Source organism: Nyctibius grandis, chromosome 8 (genome assembly GCF_013368605.1).
Source record: "Nyctibius grandis isolate bNycGra1 chromosome 8, bNycGra1.pri, whole genome shotgun sequence".
NCBI lineage: Eukaryota > Metazoa > Chordata > Aves > Nyctibiiformes > Nyctibiidae > Nyctibius > Nyctibius grandis.
This window is the reverse complement of record NC_090665.1, coordinates 15497389-15514258: the sequence shown is the minus strand read 5'-3', so window position 1 is coordinate 15514258 and position 16870 is coordinate 15497389. Positions and strand designations below refer to the sequence as shown.

Here is a 16870-nt window from a genome sequence, read left to right as displayed (position 1 = left end):
CAGTGCTGCATGGTTTCGCAGCTGACCCAGGACTCCATACTGGAAACATAGTCCATCAACACGAACTTCACTGTGTGCCTTTTCAATAGTCAGTGAGACCCTTAGGTTTGTTGGGTTGAATTGTCCTGTGTACACTAACACAGAAGGTTTAATATGAAATCTGTAGCTTTCAAGTAGGTCTGCTGGGTATCAAGGCAGATGAGGTCAGGACTCCGATTCCTGTAGCAATGCTGTAATAACTATGTTTATGCTCCGTTGCCAGAAGAAAATGAAAGCAAGAATAGGGGTGAGAAGTCTCTGTATTGTTTGCGCAAAGAGACTGGAGAATAAGACCTAATTGTGAATTGAGATGAATTTTAAATGGCAATCTAGGAGATACACAACAATGCGAGGTCACCTGCAGGTCTCCTTTTCACAGTGTCAGGAATTCACTGTCGTTTGGGATAAAGGAGTGAACACACTTTGGGGGCAAGTCACTGGGCACACATCAGTCTCTGTCCTTCTGACCTTTCTTTTGTAAAAGGTTAGTGGGCTTTTGTAAGCATAATTCTAACAAGTACAGAAAGAAAGCAGAAAGTTGTATCTGGCCTGGGCTGTCTCACTCCAAAAAGTAGGTATTAGTCTCTTAAAATAGTTTTGTTAACTTCATTTCAGAGGAGTGAAGTAATAAAAAGCCTAAAAATCACAAATAAACTGTTGTCTCATGATAGGTGCTAATAGAGTACTTCAATGATGATTTGGCATCACAGAAGCTATTCCTAAGAGGCATCAAGTTTAGAAAGACATCTAGAATCCCAGAAAAAAAATAACAAAACTCCTTTCACAGGATATGGAGTAATTTTCCCTAAGGAACTAAAGCCTTTTTTGCCTCCTAAGAGAGCCATTTTTAGGGAAGAAAAAAGCACGTTTAAAAACTTAAAGTTGAACTTTCAGTTAAACTAGTGTGTATCATTCTAACATAGAACATGTCATTCTAATTGAAAAGAAATCAGTACAACTAAGAAGAGTTTCAGGAGGAGGAAATTGCATTTTTTTTCCCAAACAGGTACCACTTAGACAACTCCATTAGAAAATGTGTATTTTGGATCACTTCTAGGTTTGCTTAATCATAAAACAAATAACCCAATTGAAACAAAAAGATTTTTTCAATAGGCACATCAAAATCTACAAAGAGAAGTACTTTTGCATCCACCACATCATTAGATGACCAAAAGAGCTCAGGACTTACAGAGACCCTGTGTTGCCACTCACTTATAAAGAGTGTTTGGGCTTCCCATGGACAAACCAGCTCCTTCCCAGGTAGTGGTGTCATCTGGGTTTGTGGCACTACACGAGGTTTCCATCCCTCTGCCCTAGGACAGCACATAGTGATGGATCGTGATGACATGACATGGGGGCAAAGTTATTTTACCCATAGAAACCTTCCACATTTCTAGGGACCACACCCCAAAGCAATCTCCTTTAGACACGGCACTTTCTGCAGAAGGTGGGGAATGTGCTGAGGCTTCTCCTCTGTCCACCTGTGGAAGCTGGAGAGATGCTCCAGGTGCAGAAAAGAGGTTTTGGGCTGACTAGAAGAGCTCACTTTGTGGTAGACTGGATTCTGCCCATGCATCTACCAGATCTCATAAAATATCAGTCACCCATAATTCAGCTGTAAGTTGCAGGCAATGAAGATAACCTTGCATCATGTGACAAAGGTTTAATATCAGACAAAGAAAATAAAATCCTCCAATTAAGGGTAGAAATCAATTAGAGGTTAAAGGTATGTTGATCTTTAATCGGCATCCTGGGTACAGCTTGTGATCTGTGGAAAACTAAATATTGTAATAATGAACTCTTGCTGCCATCTACTGAACACAAGAATTATGTACTACACAGCTTTACAATTTGGTTAGTGATCAAGTGTGAAACAATTTGCTTGGCTGGATTAAGTAAAATTTCTGTTTCATTAGAACAATCATGTTTCTTTCTAGATGATGTTCAGGACATGAATTTGCCTTAGAGAATATCTGTCCCCCTTTGGGGATTACAGAATTCTCCTTTGGAGAGCCACTCCTAGCCCATAGGGGAATCATGAAAGACGAGACTTGCAAAGAGCATACATAGCTCCCATAATTTAAAACACATTGCTATTAATAAGAAAGGGTTACTGGTTAGAGCTGCAGGTTTTAAAAATCTTAATCTTAGTACATGTTATCTTTTCTTTAGTAACATCACGCAGAACTCCATCATCTTTGCTGAGGATAAATATTTGCCCTTGTATGGCAGCTGTGGTTTAGATAAAGAAGCTTCCAGTTGAAAAAGTGCTGGCATTGACACTGAATTTTTACCGAGAAGTTGAAGGGTGGGACCAAGGTCAAGCAGGTTGCTGAGGAAGTTCTAGCCAGCAAGAGCTATCCCAGCCCCAGTGCTTTGTTTTATCCAGGGACTGAACCTGCTCCTGGGTATAAACAGAGGCATTTAAACATCCTCATACACTTATGCAAACATTATACTTAAAAAAAACAAAAACAAAAACAAAAACACCACAAAAGTTGTACTAACACACTAAACAGCAACAAAGTCACTAAGTGCAAGAAATACAGTACTATCATCTGGTTGCAATATATAAAAAATATATGCATATATTGCTTACCTACAAGTTATATATGTGGACGCTACAGCTAAATTCAGCCCTGCAGGTAAATTTTGTATTGACTTCAATGGTGGTTGGACACATTTGCTTCAAAGATATCTTTGGCTTGTTGAGGGTCACAAGACGGCTGGAAATGGCAGAGGAAGAATGGCAGATAGCAGGGGAGCCTGCTGCTCTCACCTGGCACCGCATTCATCCAGGCACTCAGGCACACACAGCTCAACAACAGTGCAGGAACATGGTTTTGCATGAGACCCAAGACTGTTGGCTACAGTAATAGTCACTCCTGTCTAAGACGGCAAAGGGATTTAAAGAGATAAATTAATATAAAAATCTGTCTCTCTTTCTCAGTCTGCATTAGAGTAAATCAGGAGTGAAAGGACTGAATTTAACAGAATGACACCAACGTGAAACTAGTGAGAACAGCAAACTGGCATCAGTGATCTGCATTCTTCTGCAAAACTACAGATTTCCACACGAGGGAGCTTCCTGCCCACGAAGCTCATAGCCCCTGCGCAGGGTGCAGCGGTTCCCAGGGAGTCCGTAACTTCTGCAGGTTGCAGCCTGATTGCACTGCCAAGAGGCACTGCGAGAGCCAGGAATGAAATGGTTAACAGATGATGATTGTCAGGGCTTGTTAACTACAATTATTTTCAAGACATATGTAAATCTGTATAAATACCTAAGTGTGGTATATAATGTGAAACATACTGTTTAAACCTATAAGCATTCCTGAGTTAATTTCACTATGGGAACATTAGTTGCAGCTTCCTGACTTCACTGTGTTTGAATTCATATCCATGAACATTAATTTAAAATTAGTCTAAATATTTGTTGAGAATTAATCATCTGATAAATTTAGCTCTTTTTCATTTTTATGAATTATTCATTATCTCCTCTCCTTTCCGTTGATGTGTTGGTTATTTGCAAGAATTGAATTACTAGTTCATGCTAAAAAAATCCAGCATTCACAGTGATTTGTCAAATGTTCCCCTTGGAAACCTGACCAGTGACTATAATAGCATATGTTTTTACCACCAATATTGAATGGTAATGGTTTGCTTCTTGAGGACTCATTGGAGTTTTTAAGAGAGGCATAAGCAAGTTCATACAGCAAATATTTTGCAACAAAAATTTTTCTGTTTATCTCCTGCATATCTATCATGGATGTTCCTACAAAGGAAGCTTGTATTAGCGAAAGCCTGTTGGTGGGAGTGTTTGGGAAGAGTATGATGAGATGTGACTACAGGAATGAGCAGCTATGTAAAACTGCTATCTGAAATAGAAAAAGCTCCTATTGCACAGTCCTATCACAGGAAATACCTGAGCTTGCCAAAGGAAAAGAATAATTCTGTTCTAGGGTGGCCTCATGCAAGGCTGAATGAAAAGTTATCAACTACCAGATATTAAGAGGAACAAACCTTTTAAGAAAAGTCTTGAGTGGATGGGAGCAAGAATCCTTGACACTAGACAGTTCAAATGTGAAGTGATTCGTGCACCTCTAGCACACAGAGGACCATCTCTCAAACCTTATGGCCTGCATTCAATAAAAGCAGATTTTCTGAATAGAGCTTACATTCCCAAGTCTAATACTGGAAGCCTAATTTCTGGCTGCCACTCATTAAACAAAACTTCCACCATAAAATTAATTTACTAGCTAACATCACTTCCCTGCTTTCAGCTCACTGAACCAGATAACATCCTGAACTTCCCATCGGGTGATGTCTTTATATTTGTTACTTTCAACCTCAGTTTGTTACTATTAATTAAATAACAAATCAGAAAATTACTTCTAAAATTATGAAAAAGCAAAACCCCCAGAACACACCCTCATGTGGTTAGTAACTGGTACCGGCACTTGCAAAACATCAAAGGCTTCTCTAAACACAGACTTCCATCAGTGATGCAGCAAGGCTTCATCTAATCTTTCATGATTTCCCATGCAGGAACATCAAAAGAGAAAGAAGAGAATAGCACTGTTCCAAAGCAGCAGTGCTCTGTGTGAAAAGTATGTGTTTAGCTACAACACACATAAAATGTAGGTGGGAAATTATTATTTACATGAGAGATATTTTAATAAACATCATCATTAGCTCCCTTTCTTTTCCTATAAGGAACAAGGATTTGTGCAGTTCAAAATCATGTCCAAAGCTCAAGGGATTTCTGGAAGAAAATGAAAAAGAATTAGAAAGTATCTAACGTATAAGTCTTCAAAGCAAGAAGATCAATTTATTTTCATTTTTACTTACTGAAACATGTTCTGCATGTTTTATTGTTTCTGTCATCTTGTTATAATCCATCCAAAGATTTTTCAAAAAACATTAAGTCCTACAAATAAACAAAATGTGAACAGTAAGGAAGGTACAAAAATGGAACAATTACTATCAAAAGTCTTATTTTTAGACTTTTTTTTACATAAAGTAATTAGATTAGTCAATCATTTTCAATTACTCTGCCACTGAGCAACGGGAGTGTTGGAGGACACAATCCGAAAATCTTAAGTGTCATGAGAGTCATATTTCTAACCTAATAAAAGCAAAATATCTGAATTTTTATTGCAATTTTAAACACTTCCCAGTGAATAATTTAAATAGTTTTGTCCATTTTTTTATATTCTCTGATATAAGTATCGCAGATTATTTTTAAACCATTGCATGTTAATATTAACGCATCAGAGTTGCCAAAAGACCTTTGTAATTCTAGAAAATATGCATCTCAACTCATCTCACCCCTAGCAGTGAGCATTCTCCTTTTCATGTAATTCTTCTCTTATGATTATCTTCACAAGGGAATATTTGTAGGAAATTTCATATGACCTGAAGGTCTTACATGCAACACTTGACAGAACTATTGAAGTGGCACCTACCGTTTGAAATTATCATTAGAAATAACGTAACTTTTGTTTTGGTTCATATACCCATTCAAACACAACAGATAAGGGTTTTGGGGGAGTTTGGTAGGTTTGACATGTGTGTTAATATTTGATCCTACCATGCAAAATGTTGAATTACATGTAGAATACTATATAAACAGTTTAATAAACAAAAATGTTAGGAACCTAAAGATGCTCAGCAAATAAGAAAAAAACAAAAGCAGCCATTAAATTAAAAGCGTTTCAGTTAACGGGTTTGGCTTTACACTGCACTTATGCCTTTGTAGGATCACAGCTCATAGCAAAGACCCCTTTGGTCCCACTGCCCATCTCTGCGGGTGTACCTCTTGTGGTTTTGCATACTTACGATGAGGAAACAAGCACCAATCATTACTGCCTTAATTCTCACATCAAGATCTACAGGGACCTGGATCCCAAAGTTGGCAGTGTTGGTAAAGACATCGTTTACAAATCCAGACCAGTACTTGGAAATTTTGCCAATCGTTGACATCTCATTGAGAGATTTTACCTGCACAAATAAAAAATAGGAATACACCTAAATATAAATAGATCAAGTACACACTGATTATATTTCCATAGAAGTAATGACTGTGCCCTGACACACAGAGTATGCTATAGTTGTCAGATTCTTCTTTTATTCTTATCATTGAGGTGCTCTATTACTGTCAGATTTGCCTTTAGGAGTGGCACATGAGAAAGGGTCTCAAGTTTGGAAACATCAGCATTTTTAGAGCTGACAGAAAAGTGAAGGAAAACAATTGTGAAAATTTATACCACTTTTGCTCTTCTTTCACAATGATTTTTTTTTTCCTGTCTTGTGTTTCTGACACGCTCCAAGTCACAGCAGTACCATTGCTGAGGACCACTGTTTCCTACAACTGACAGATATGTCCTCAATTACATAGCCATCTGCATGTTTCTCACAGCATATTGAAATTTTGGACAGTACCCACTGAAGTCGTCCAATTTGGCTAATGAGTTGATCAACACAGAAGTTCTTTTGTACAGCCTGATAACCCTGAGCCTATCAAAATCAATGGCTGAGTGCTCATGGACTGCAGAGGACCAGGACTTCACTTAGCAACATGTTTATTTCCTTGAAGGAATTGTCACTCCTGTCAGAAAACATCTGTAGGAATCTGAATGTACGAGTCAGGAACTCCAATGCACATTGTTGTACTTCTGTTCCATAGTTATAGCAACATACATAGTATTTTAAGAGTAGAATAGCAGGATTTTTGAGTGAGAAATTTATTCAAAGTAATAAAACTTTAAAATTCTTAACACTCATAAGAAACATACCTCAAAATCAACATCTTCAAAACAGCCACAAGTTGCATATGGGCCAATTATTTTTAGTACATCTTCTTTACTTTCATTCTGTATAGTAAACTTTGGCAGAAAAGGGTCCCAGTTCTGTACAACATACCCAGCTATTGTACCTGGTGGGGACTGAACTTCTAACTAGCAAATAAAAGAAAGCAAAAAAATCTTATAGGCTAATTTTATATTAATATGTTTGTCCATAATAGTATATTGTTTACATAATGACAAAATATTTATTTATTGAATATAATTATATAATTTTACCAAACTGTGAACTGGATATTACGAGGCTATCTAATGGTATTTTTCAATATAGTGGACAATATGAATCTCAAAAGCTGCACCAGAAGCTAATATCTTACATATAAGATTTGATGTAAGCCATACACTTTGAAAGGTTTTTGTTATTGTAAACAGTGAGTATCCTAGAAGCTTTTTTATACAGTATCTATTCTACCAAAGGACTTTTTTTTTTTTAAATCCTGATGCAGTACTGAGAAAGTAAATAGATGAGTTAACGTATAAAACAAGACAGATGTCTGAATAAAGCAGAGTCAAAAAAAGGAAGAAAAGATACAATAATCTATAGGAACTGCGTTTTTTACTCAAAGCAGCTTAATTCCAAGTTCTGCAATTTCACAGAGATATATGGCCTTGAAAAGGCAGAGCCACGGAGGGAAGCATCAGCCTCCTTGGAGAGCTGCTTCCCAGTGGTACCCACATGCACTAAGCGCCTCCAGGGACGTTCCATCCTTCACGCTCTGGGAGTACAGGGGGTGATTTCCATCTGTAGCACAAACAGACGTTAGTCTGTGTCAGGACAAGCAGTGTTTTGGGGTGTTACGTGGCTGGAGAGACATCTGTATCATCAGACACAAAAGCCTTACTTGGGATGTCAGGAAAATAAGGTCCCATGAAAGGGAGGAGGCATGCTGGGAATGCAACTCATGGAAGGGCCTCGTTTATCAATAGTTACTTCTAAACAAACGCAGTCCCCCAGGCGGAGAGGTAGGTGTGAATTCCTCCCTGCCACCCCCGCAGAGGTTGCACGAGGCTCCTTTAGGTCTGTGCACGTACAGCGAGATGCCTGGACAAAAGGCCATTAGGATGCGCTCACCTCTTGCAGGAAGCAGGGGAACCAGCAGCTGTTGCATCTCAAGGGTCTGTTCACTGTAATCACTTCTCGGCCCATGTTATCAGCAATCCTTATGGTGAAAGACCTTATAGGCGAACATAAGTTACGATCAAAGCAATCATTTTCTTCTACTGCAAAGTAAACTCTTTGTCCCAAATGGTTTTTTATCTCGTATTTGCTGGAGGTCTCTGTGCCAAGTATGGCTAATAAAGCAAAACAAGTAGAACATTACCTTAGTATAATCTTAGTGTGTATATATATATTAGTATATATTCTAAAAATCTATCTAACAGAGACTGTTTAAAAAATTGTTTTGAAATAATGACACGAAGAAAATATACAATTACAAGGAAATAATAATGTCAGGTCTGTGTTTTGAAGCAATATTTAAAGACTTTGATTTGCTGTACTCTAAAGTATGTATCACAAAACAGAATTCAGATCCTGAGTTTTGGTTTGGGCTTTTTCTTACTTTATCATCTGTGAAAAGTAACAACATGAGGCTGTCCCACTTCAGTGATAAACATTCACCCAGCAAGGTATCCAAGAATTGGGCCAAAAACATTATGAATGGGAGAAATATATTAAAAAAATGGTTTACTTGCAGAATTTAATACTTGTTCAGTACTTTGAAATTCTGAGGAACTATGTAAACAGAAACTCTTATGCTGTATTTTGTGTCTTCTTTCTTTATTTGCTTTGTTTCTTGTAGCATGTTAATCATTGTTAAAGACAATACATTTTTCCATGGATTGGAAAGATGGTTAATAACTTTGAGAGGGAGGTGTCTGAGGGAGAGAATTTAGGACTGCTGAGGAGATTACTCACTATAGTCTTTCTCTCCTCATTTGTTTGCTGCAGAACAGGCATAAAGAAAGTGAACTTTCACCACACTAACACGACATTACAGACCTGACGCAAGGTCAGCAGGAGGCTTCGCAATGAATTCAGCAAGTTGGGGGCAAGACTTGGAAGCCTTTTGGAGATGTCTGTGTACCAGCTCACTTAAAGAGTGACAAGGATTGCACCATACCTTCAAGAAGTTCCACTTGCTGATGAATAATTATCCGGTCCAGCTGTTTGAAAAAAAAAAAAAAGCAAAAAAAAAAAGCAAGATGATGGGTGTTGGAAAGGTCTGGGGCTGCCAGCAATCACCTGTCTACTTTTAATGTTCATCTCCCTGTTATTAGGATTTCTTTCCTTCCAGAGGTGTACAAGCTGGGTGCCTTAGGGCTATCTCAAGTCACACTTTAAACATCTGTCTGAAATGATGACTGAATAGTGTGACATTGGGTGCTGTGGTCATGTAATTCACCTGCACGTTTGAAGAAAAAATAATCTTCACTGAGGGAATGAGGAAGACAACAGCAACGGAAAGATGTATGTGAGAAGCAGCGCCCACTTCTCACTCCTCTTCCTCCCTCCTGGTCTTGGCAGAGGGGAAGCCCCTTACCCCAAGCTAAGGTTAGTGCTGGGCGCCGTGGCAGTGCAGGAGTGAATGAGCTTGGGCTAAAGCCTGAAACATGCTGTAGCTGCATCCCAAAGGGCCCCACTGGAGCAGCCCAGCAGGGCTATCAGGTGATGCCAACGACGGCACACACAAGCTTTAATGCTCTGATCTCAGGCAACGGGAGTTCTGCACCCTAAATCTGGCAAACAGTCACACCAGGGTGCCAGAAAGAGCAAAACAACAGCTCCCCAGAGAAGCCCTCAGCTGGCTGAAACTGTCTTCTGCCATGAGCTGGTTACAAATGCAGGAGAAAACCTGTTTGCCATGGTACCCAGCTTTGCTGTGCTTCTTGTTCCTCCAACATTATTCTTTTTTAGAGAACAGTTATTAGTATTATAAAACCAGGAATACTTAATTTCAGTCTACCTTTCAATTTTATCTGAATTTTATGCCTGTTTTATGTGATAGTTTAGGCTTTGCTAATCTCTTTTCCTTAAATTCCTGATGGGCAAATGCTCGGCACAGGATTTTGCCATTACTCACAGCTGCAGACAGAAAGCACACAGTGACCTTCTGAGACCAGCATGTCGCAGCTCTCCAGCGTCTGTATATTTTACAATTGATAAATCTTGCCTGGTACATATTCAAACTGTTGCAGCCATTTGTCACTTCTAGTCATCTCCTGCAGCTAGTTCAGGCTGCAAAGAAAAGCTGGTAAAAGAGAAACTTCTTTATCCCTTTCATTAATCTCTGAAATGTTCATGCCAGTAATTGAAATAATAAAAAATATTATTGTGAACTCTTGGAGCTCATGGGAAGTGCTCTGCTGCTGAAAAAAGAATAAACAAGTTAAGGATGGTAGGGCTATTTTAATATTTTAGTATTGATTTTAAGGTGGATTTCTTTGCTCCACAGAGACTTTCACAGGGAAAAGAAAATTAATGAGCCTGAACCATGAAAAGCTTTGAGTGATTTCGGTCTGCGTGTTGGTTTATTGTGAGCAGTGTATAAACAATGTTGAGACAACGTGGCAGTACCACTTGTTAGGCTTGTTTCGCCTTTCACTGGTTTGGGCAAGGCAGCTATTCTGATGCATCTTTTATTGGGGCACTTGTGGATTAAGGGAATTCTGCACTTGCATTTGAAAGCATCTAAAGCCCTTTGGTTTACAAGGGTCTGAGTCCTCTTGAGCTCAGATGTGTTACAATTCCTTCTACACAGTTAATTCTCAGTATTCAGTTTTGTGGGCATTAAATTTACATCTGATCAGTCTAACCAAGTATAAACCAAGAAGCTTCTTACAAAATTGGTTAAGCCTGAATGGTGGCACAACATGCTGTTGAGCTACTTGGAAAATTCTTCTCCAAGGTCTCGTCTGTCTATTCCTGCTGTGGTCACAGGTTCCCTCAATTTTTGTGATGGGCACTGGCCAATCCCTGGAACTACAGCTGTGATCTGGGAGATAATAACGAGGTTTGAGTAGCCTGTTTTATAGGAAATTGTAGAGTGTCACTTTTGTGATAGTGATAGAAAGCATGGTATCAGTTTGCCAGGGCAGAAGCAGTTTCTTGCCCGTCTCTGGTGCACCTCGGGCTGCCAAGTGAATCAATCAGCAGCCTGACTGACTCCAGGTGTGTATTTGCACAGTGAAGTATTGCTGCCTGGCCTTAACGTACATGACAGATATTTTCTTTTCCTCTTATCCAACACTATATGCTGTGTCCTTGAGCTGACATTTAGAATAAGACTGTAGGGATCTCTCTGAGATTCATTAAATTTGAATCCTTGTTTCAGAGTCAAGCACGTCATGGTCTTACTAAGAAATATATTCAGCTTTCTCAAATCTATCCAGTTAATCTTCCCCACTCCTGCTGGAGATAACCCCAGAACCTCATTTCTATTTTTTATCCTATATTTATTCACAGCCACTTTCTCTACAATCTTTCTGCTGGTAATATCATTTAATAAATTAAATGTTTCTTTTTCCCACAGGTTATTTGCTCTTCTGGGGTGAGAGCTGTCACCGTTCCCTCTCTGACAGCATTTTGTTGGCCTAGAGATGAAACACTGGCAGTCTTGTTTTAAAGCAGGTTTTCTATTCCCCAAGTTCTTCCAGCAGCACCTGTCTGTGCCTGTTTCAGTTTGGACCCACCTTTCCCCGATACACACATAGCCAGAAGGATACACAGTATTCCAGTCTTCCCAATAGCATCAAAAATTCCCAATTCTGCTAGAAACATCTTCATTCATTTGACAATTTCATGACGTGAAAATCTCTTAGTCCATCAGGATAAATCCCAAGGGGTCACCCTGGCAGCTGTGAATCCCACATTCATTCTGCAGGCAGCCCCCTCCCTGCTGGTCGGATCTCCTTCCTGCTGCACTCTATCCTGTACGAGCTTGTTTCATTAGTCCCACAGCCAGTATGACTTCAGCATCACACACCAAAATGTTCTGCAATGCACAGAAACTATAGCTGTGTATTATTGTATATGCCAATAATCAGCATTGCACACATGCTTTCCGCTTTTCAGACTGCAGAGCAAATTGAAAATAATTAACAAGGGCTGCAGCACAGACACATGGTTATTGGGCTGAGAGCAAGCATGAATGAAGTCTTGAGTTCTAGTTATAGTTCTGACAGCCACTTGCTCTTTTGTCTTTGTGTCAGATGTAAAGCTTCTATAAAAAGAAGTAATAGAATTTGCTTGCCCACATTGTATGGGTAAATCTGAGGTATAATTCATGTTCATACAGGAGACTGAATATGTAACCTGCCAAGTATTTACTATCACAATCACTTTTAGACTAAGAAATGTAGCTCCCACAGTCTGTGAGCAAATGCTCATGTAATTGACAACACATATCATTTTGTGCATGTGCACCATGAAATGAAAATCGTAACTCCACAAGAAAGATTGTTTCTGAAGGGTCTCCCAGTTTCATTAGCTATCTGGGTAACTCAGCTCCAAATATAAAATACATTGAATTTCTACTTCTGTACAAAGCTACCAGAAATGTATGTCTAAAATACAGATCTCGAGTGAAACAAACATTTCCCAGCACCACCAAAATACAAACACAGCAGAGGTGTGTATATGAGAATCACAACCTGACTGCACTGGGGGCCTGATTCTGCCCCTGCCCATGCCAGGCAGGGTGTATGAAATCCACTGTCAAAGCAGTGGCAGCAGCAGTGACCCTCCAAGTGAAAAAATGCAGGAAGAGATGACACTTCTGGAGCAGAGCTGCAGACCATCACCAGCCTGAGCTCCAGGAGCTGAGAGGTTTCGCAGAGCGAGATGGACAGCTGCACGTTTAGCAGTAGGACTGAGAAGAATTTAACGTTCCCTTTCCCTCCCCAACCTGTGACCTACTCATCTGCTTCCATTTGCAGGCACTTCCCTCTCCTGGGCACTGGCATTTTCCTGCCCCATGACCTGACAGAGAGTGCATGCGGGTCTGTAGCCACCCAGGCTTACACTCACAAAGTTGTCTCCATGGGAGCTTGCCTCCCTAGGACCTTACCTCTAACCTGGAGAGCACTGTCCTTGGCAGAAGGAATTTGCTCAGAAGACCTTAATGTTCCTCAAAGGATGGGTTATAAGGAGGTGACAATTCCTTCACACACTGCCTGTTCTAGTCTTTTTGAGGTCAGCCAGTTTGATAGCCCTTTCCCTGAGAGTAAGCTCTTAAGGAGCTGGAAGGAAACTGGGGGCACAATGAGAGGGGTAATACTAAGACCTAGAAAAATTCCTAGAGGGAAGAAAACCATGGTTTTGGTACGAGAGCTGCATGCACAACAAATGGATTTCTATAGAAATGAATGGTAGCAGTGAAGGAAGGGCTTGTCATTCCTATGTTCCTTATTTCATAGTAATATCAAATGAAAAAAAGCTTCTCCATCTCCACCTGCCCTCCCCCAAGAAAAAATCCAAACAACCCCATCCCCAAGGTATCAAAGAAGTCTATGAGGAAACCAAAGCAATTCTAACATTTGGAAAGATCCAGGACCTGGTTCAGGTACTCCAGACCAGCTGGCAAGTTATGAGTGTGTGATGCTTGCTTCCAGAGACTTGTTGGTTCAACAGGCTTATTCTGTTCAGGAAGGTCAGAAGAACCAGGGAGGCAATCCTTAAAGATTGGGTTGGTTTGTCCCTGAGACTCTGCAGGAAGAGAAGAAAAAAATCAGAAATGAACAGGGCCAAACAGCAGCTAACTGCTTGGATCAAAACTGGAACAATAATGTCACATTCTGCCTGTAACTATATCAGCATCTTAGTTCAGATTAGGAACCAGGATCTGAAACAAATCTCCTGATGGCCCCACACTTCGAGCATGATGGTTTATTTTATAAAGCAGTCTTGGAGTACGCAAGGTGGGATCACTTTAGATGAAACTAAACGAGGAGATGTGGTCTTGGAAGGCACCCTAATCCACTTTGACATCTTGTGAGCACTCAGTCTGTGGGACAAGGCTGGAGCTGGCCTGAACTCACACACAGGGTGGCCACAAGCTCCTCAGGTCGCTCAGCTCTACTCCCCATGAGCTGCCCTGTGTGCTAGTGTGCACCGAGCTGCTGAGGGCTTTCTAGCATCTTGAGGGCATGCAAATTTTCTCTTAATTAGAGATACCCTTTCCAGGATCTCAGATTCCCTGAGCTGGATGTTACAGCCCTGGTATCAAAGTCTACAGCCTCTTACAGTGTTAAAGATAATTCATTATTATTGTCATGAAAAGATCAGATATCATTAAGCTGTGTTTTCTGGTTTGCTATTGCAAACACGTCCTTTAGGACACAGTGATTGTTACTTTGGCTGTTGCTGTGAAGGTAATGAGAGTATTTACTGTCACAGGCACCTGTGTGCCCACCCTCCTTCACACACACAGGCACCATCTCCCACAGCACAGTGGTCACCTTAGCCGCTTGATTTCCAACAAACTCCTACTGCTTTTACTATGAGCCTTCAGTAACACTGGCTTTGCTGGAGGAAGAAAGAGTGAGCTGAAGCTCTCTGCATATAAACAGCAAATCCTTGTATTAAGCTGAGCCCCTACGCTTTGCCAGTAAAGCTGTCCCCAAACTGATCATTTTTATCTTACGTGTGACAATACTTAGGCACGTCAGGGTTTGAGGTCCAGAAGGAATTTTGGCTCTAAGTCTGAAGCTCTCTTTTGCTGTTGTGGGTTTAGATGAGATCCTTTAGCATGATTTGAACTCACTGTGGCTGATTCATCGTTTAATGATATTTTGATCTTAATTTGTCTTTGCAGCCACTGCTTTCTTTCAAAGTCTGAGACTACAGGAAGAAGAAGTAACCCCTTTGAATTTGTAGCTGGCTTTTAAAAATGTATAGCTGGGTCATAAATATTTTATATGCTCTTCTGCATCATTTTACCTCACAGGGTTCTGTTACTGCCGTAACTCTTGTTCTTACATGAAATGCCATGAAGTAGCCGAGTGTTAGTGTTATTCTCGAATAATAAAGAGAGAAAAAGACAACAAATTGCAGTTCTACCTGTCAAATTTTAAGCTATACAAAAATCAAACAGTAAATACATTAAATATTGATGACAATCCAAGCCACTCTGACACTTTGTCTATTTTTGTGGATGTTTCTCATTTCATTTATGATATGGGAAAACTTAAAAGTTACCATATGATACAGTGAACATTCTGTACAATCATAATTTGTAGAGTTACTTGTTCCTAAAAGAAGCATATTATCAAGTTCCTTCATTATGAAAACCATATTACACAACATGACGATTTTGCTGCTTCTGTTAACTATTATGCATTAAAAAATCTGCAAAACCAAATCTCTTCTATATGGCTAAAGGTAAGCAAAATGCATACCTCTCAGGGTAAAAAAATGTATATTCCAAGAGTACAACAATGCTGTAAAACCTGCTTGCTGCTTTATAACTTCTAGTGTTGTGAATACAGAATGTCTTGACTATTATTTGGGGGGAAAAAAAAGAGGGGTAAAATTTGGCAAACATACATAGACATTGTTGAAACTCCCTGGGCCAACATCTGCCTCTGTATGTCACAACAGGGTGACCCTTATGCGGTTGCATTCATGTTAAGAAAAAATAGATTTGTGTCCTTCTGCTTAGTTTAAGTATTCGAAAGCATGGAAAAATGAATTTAGAAGGCTTGTTAGATCAACATACTGCAATGTTTGCCTATAGACCTGAGTATCCAGCTGGCTGCAGCTAAAAGAAAATATAAGACAAAGATGAACCCAGATAGGAGTAATCTGATTAAATTCAGTTATTCTTCAGATATTTAATTTTTCTTATGTGGTTATATGAGGACTCTGGCCAGTTTTGAAAATGAAAAGCATTTGCTGATTTGATATTTTCAAAGTGGAATAGGAAAGAGGGGTGCAGAAGCAGTGGTACCCTTGGCTCAGTACCTGCCCTTCCCACACATGCTGTATGGACAGGTTTAAGCACAAAGGCACAAACGCTAAATTTTTTGATTGAATGCAGATGCTAACCTTTTGTAGCATATTTTATTCAAATAACATTCTAATATAGATTTTAGTCTCCTTAGGAGCCTCTTGAATGCTGAAAAAAATAAAGGAAGCCAAAACAATTGTGCTTTGGCTGGTGTGGTTTTAGCCTGAAACTCTCATTTCATCAGACTGCTGATTGCTGGAAACGTACGAGACTGTAGTTTTCTGTAAACATGATCTAAAAATACAGACTATAGATGCACTTACCTTGAGAGGCCATGAAGCTTCCCGAGTTACTGCTTCAAAGGAAGCTGGGTTAAAAGAAAAGGCTTTTCTTGTTGCAGCAAAGAAAAAAAAGAGCACAGCATGCACAAAACTTCAGAAGGTGTCTGTCTACTTCATATCAGCTTACAAAGAACTGGAGGAAATGTGTTGCCTTTCTCATGTTCCAGAACACTGCATTTTATGTCGATGGACAACAGGGGGAGATGATGCTAACAAACAAGAAAAACGTTATTCATTTCAACTCGTTTGCACCAATGGAAAGAGGAAAAAGTGTTTTTGTGAATACAAAGAGGCAAAACTTCAATGTACCCACTGGCTAACTGAACACATTAGACCTAAAATTCTGCTTTATAATGTACGTATATATTCTGAGACTACACAAGTTCTATCTTTATAATTCAATATTTATGTGTCCTTTTCTTCAGGGTATCCACTAAAGACAGAAGAGCTAATTACCTGCATCTCCCTACTGCTGGCCCCTAGTCAACATTTCCCGTGCACAGAGCAGGAAAAGGTACCTTGGATTTTCACTGTCTTCCATCCACATAGCATCAGCCTCCCTTACAAGGGGTGTCATACCTGCACCAAGACCCAGAAAATGATCCTGTACGCCCCTCCTGGCACTGCACACGGGCACCCATCCCCCCCATGCAGGGCTCTGCCGATCTGTGTGAGGTGT

General features: G+C 39.8%; 1 protein-coding gene across 1 annotated transcript; it reads right to left on the bottom strand.

The window, feature by feature from the left end:
- Positions 1-4916: 4916 nt before the first annotated feature.
- On the bottom strand, positions 4917-16186 carry LOC137666427 (phospholipid scramblase family member 5-like). Its single transcript, XM_068406427.1, has 7 exons — positions 16174-16186; positions 13457-13608; positions 9026-9068; positions 7975-8195; positions 6834-6995; positions 5878-6039; positions 4917-4966 (listed from the first exon to the last, which is right to left on the bottom strand). Exons 1-7 carry the CDS (start codon positions 16184-16186, stop codon positions 4928-4930), a joined length of 792 nt encoding a protein of 263 aa, XP_068262528.1. The 3' UTR covers positions 4917-4927.
- Between the last annotated feature and the right edge of the window lie 684 nt (positions 16187-16870).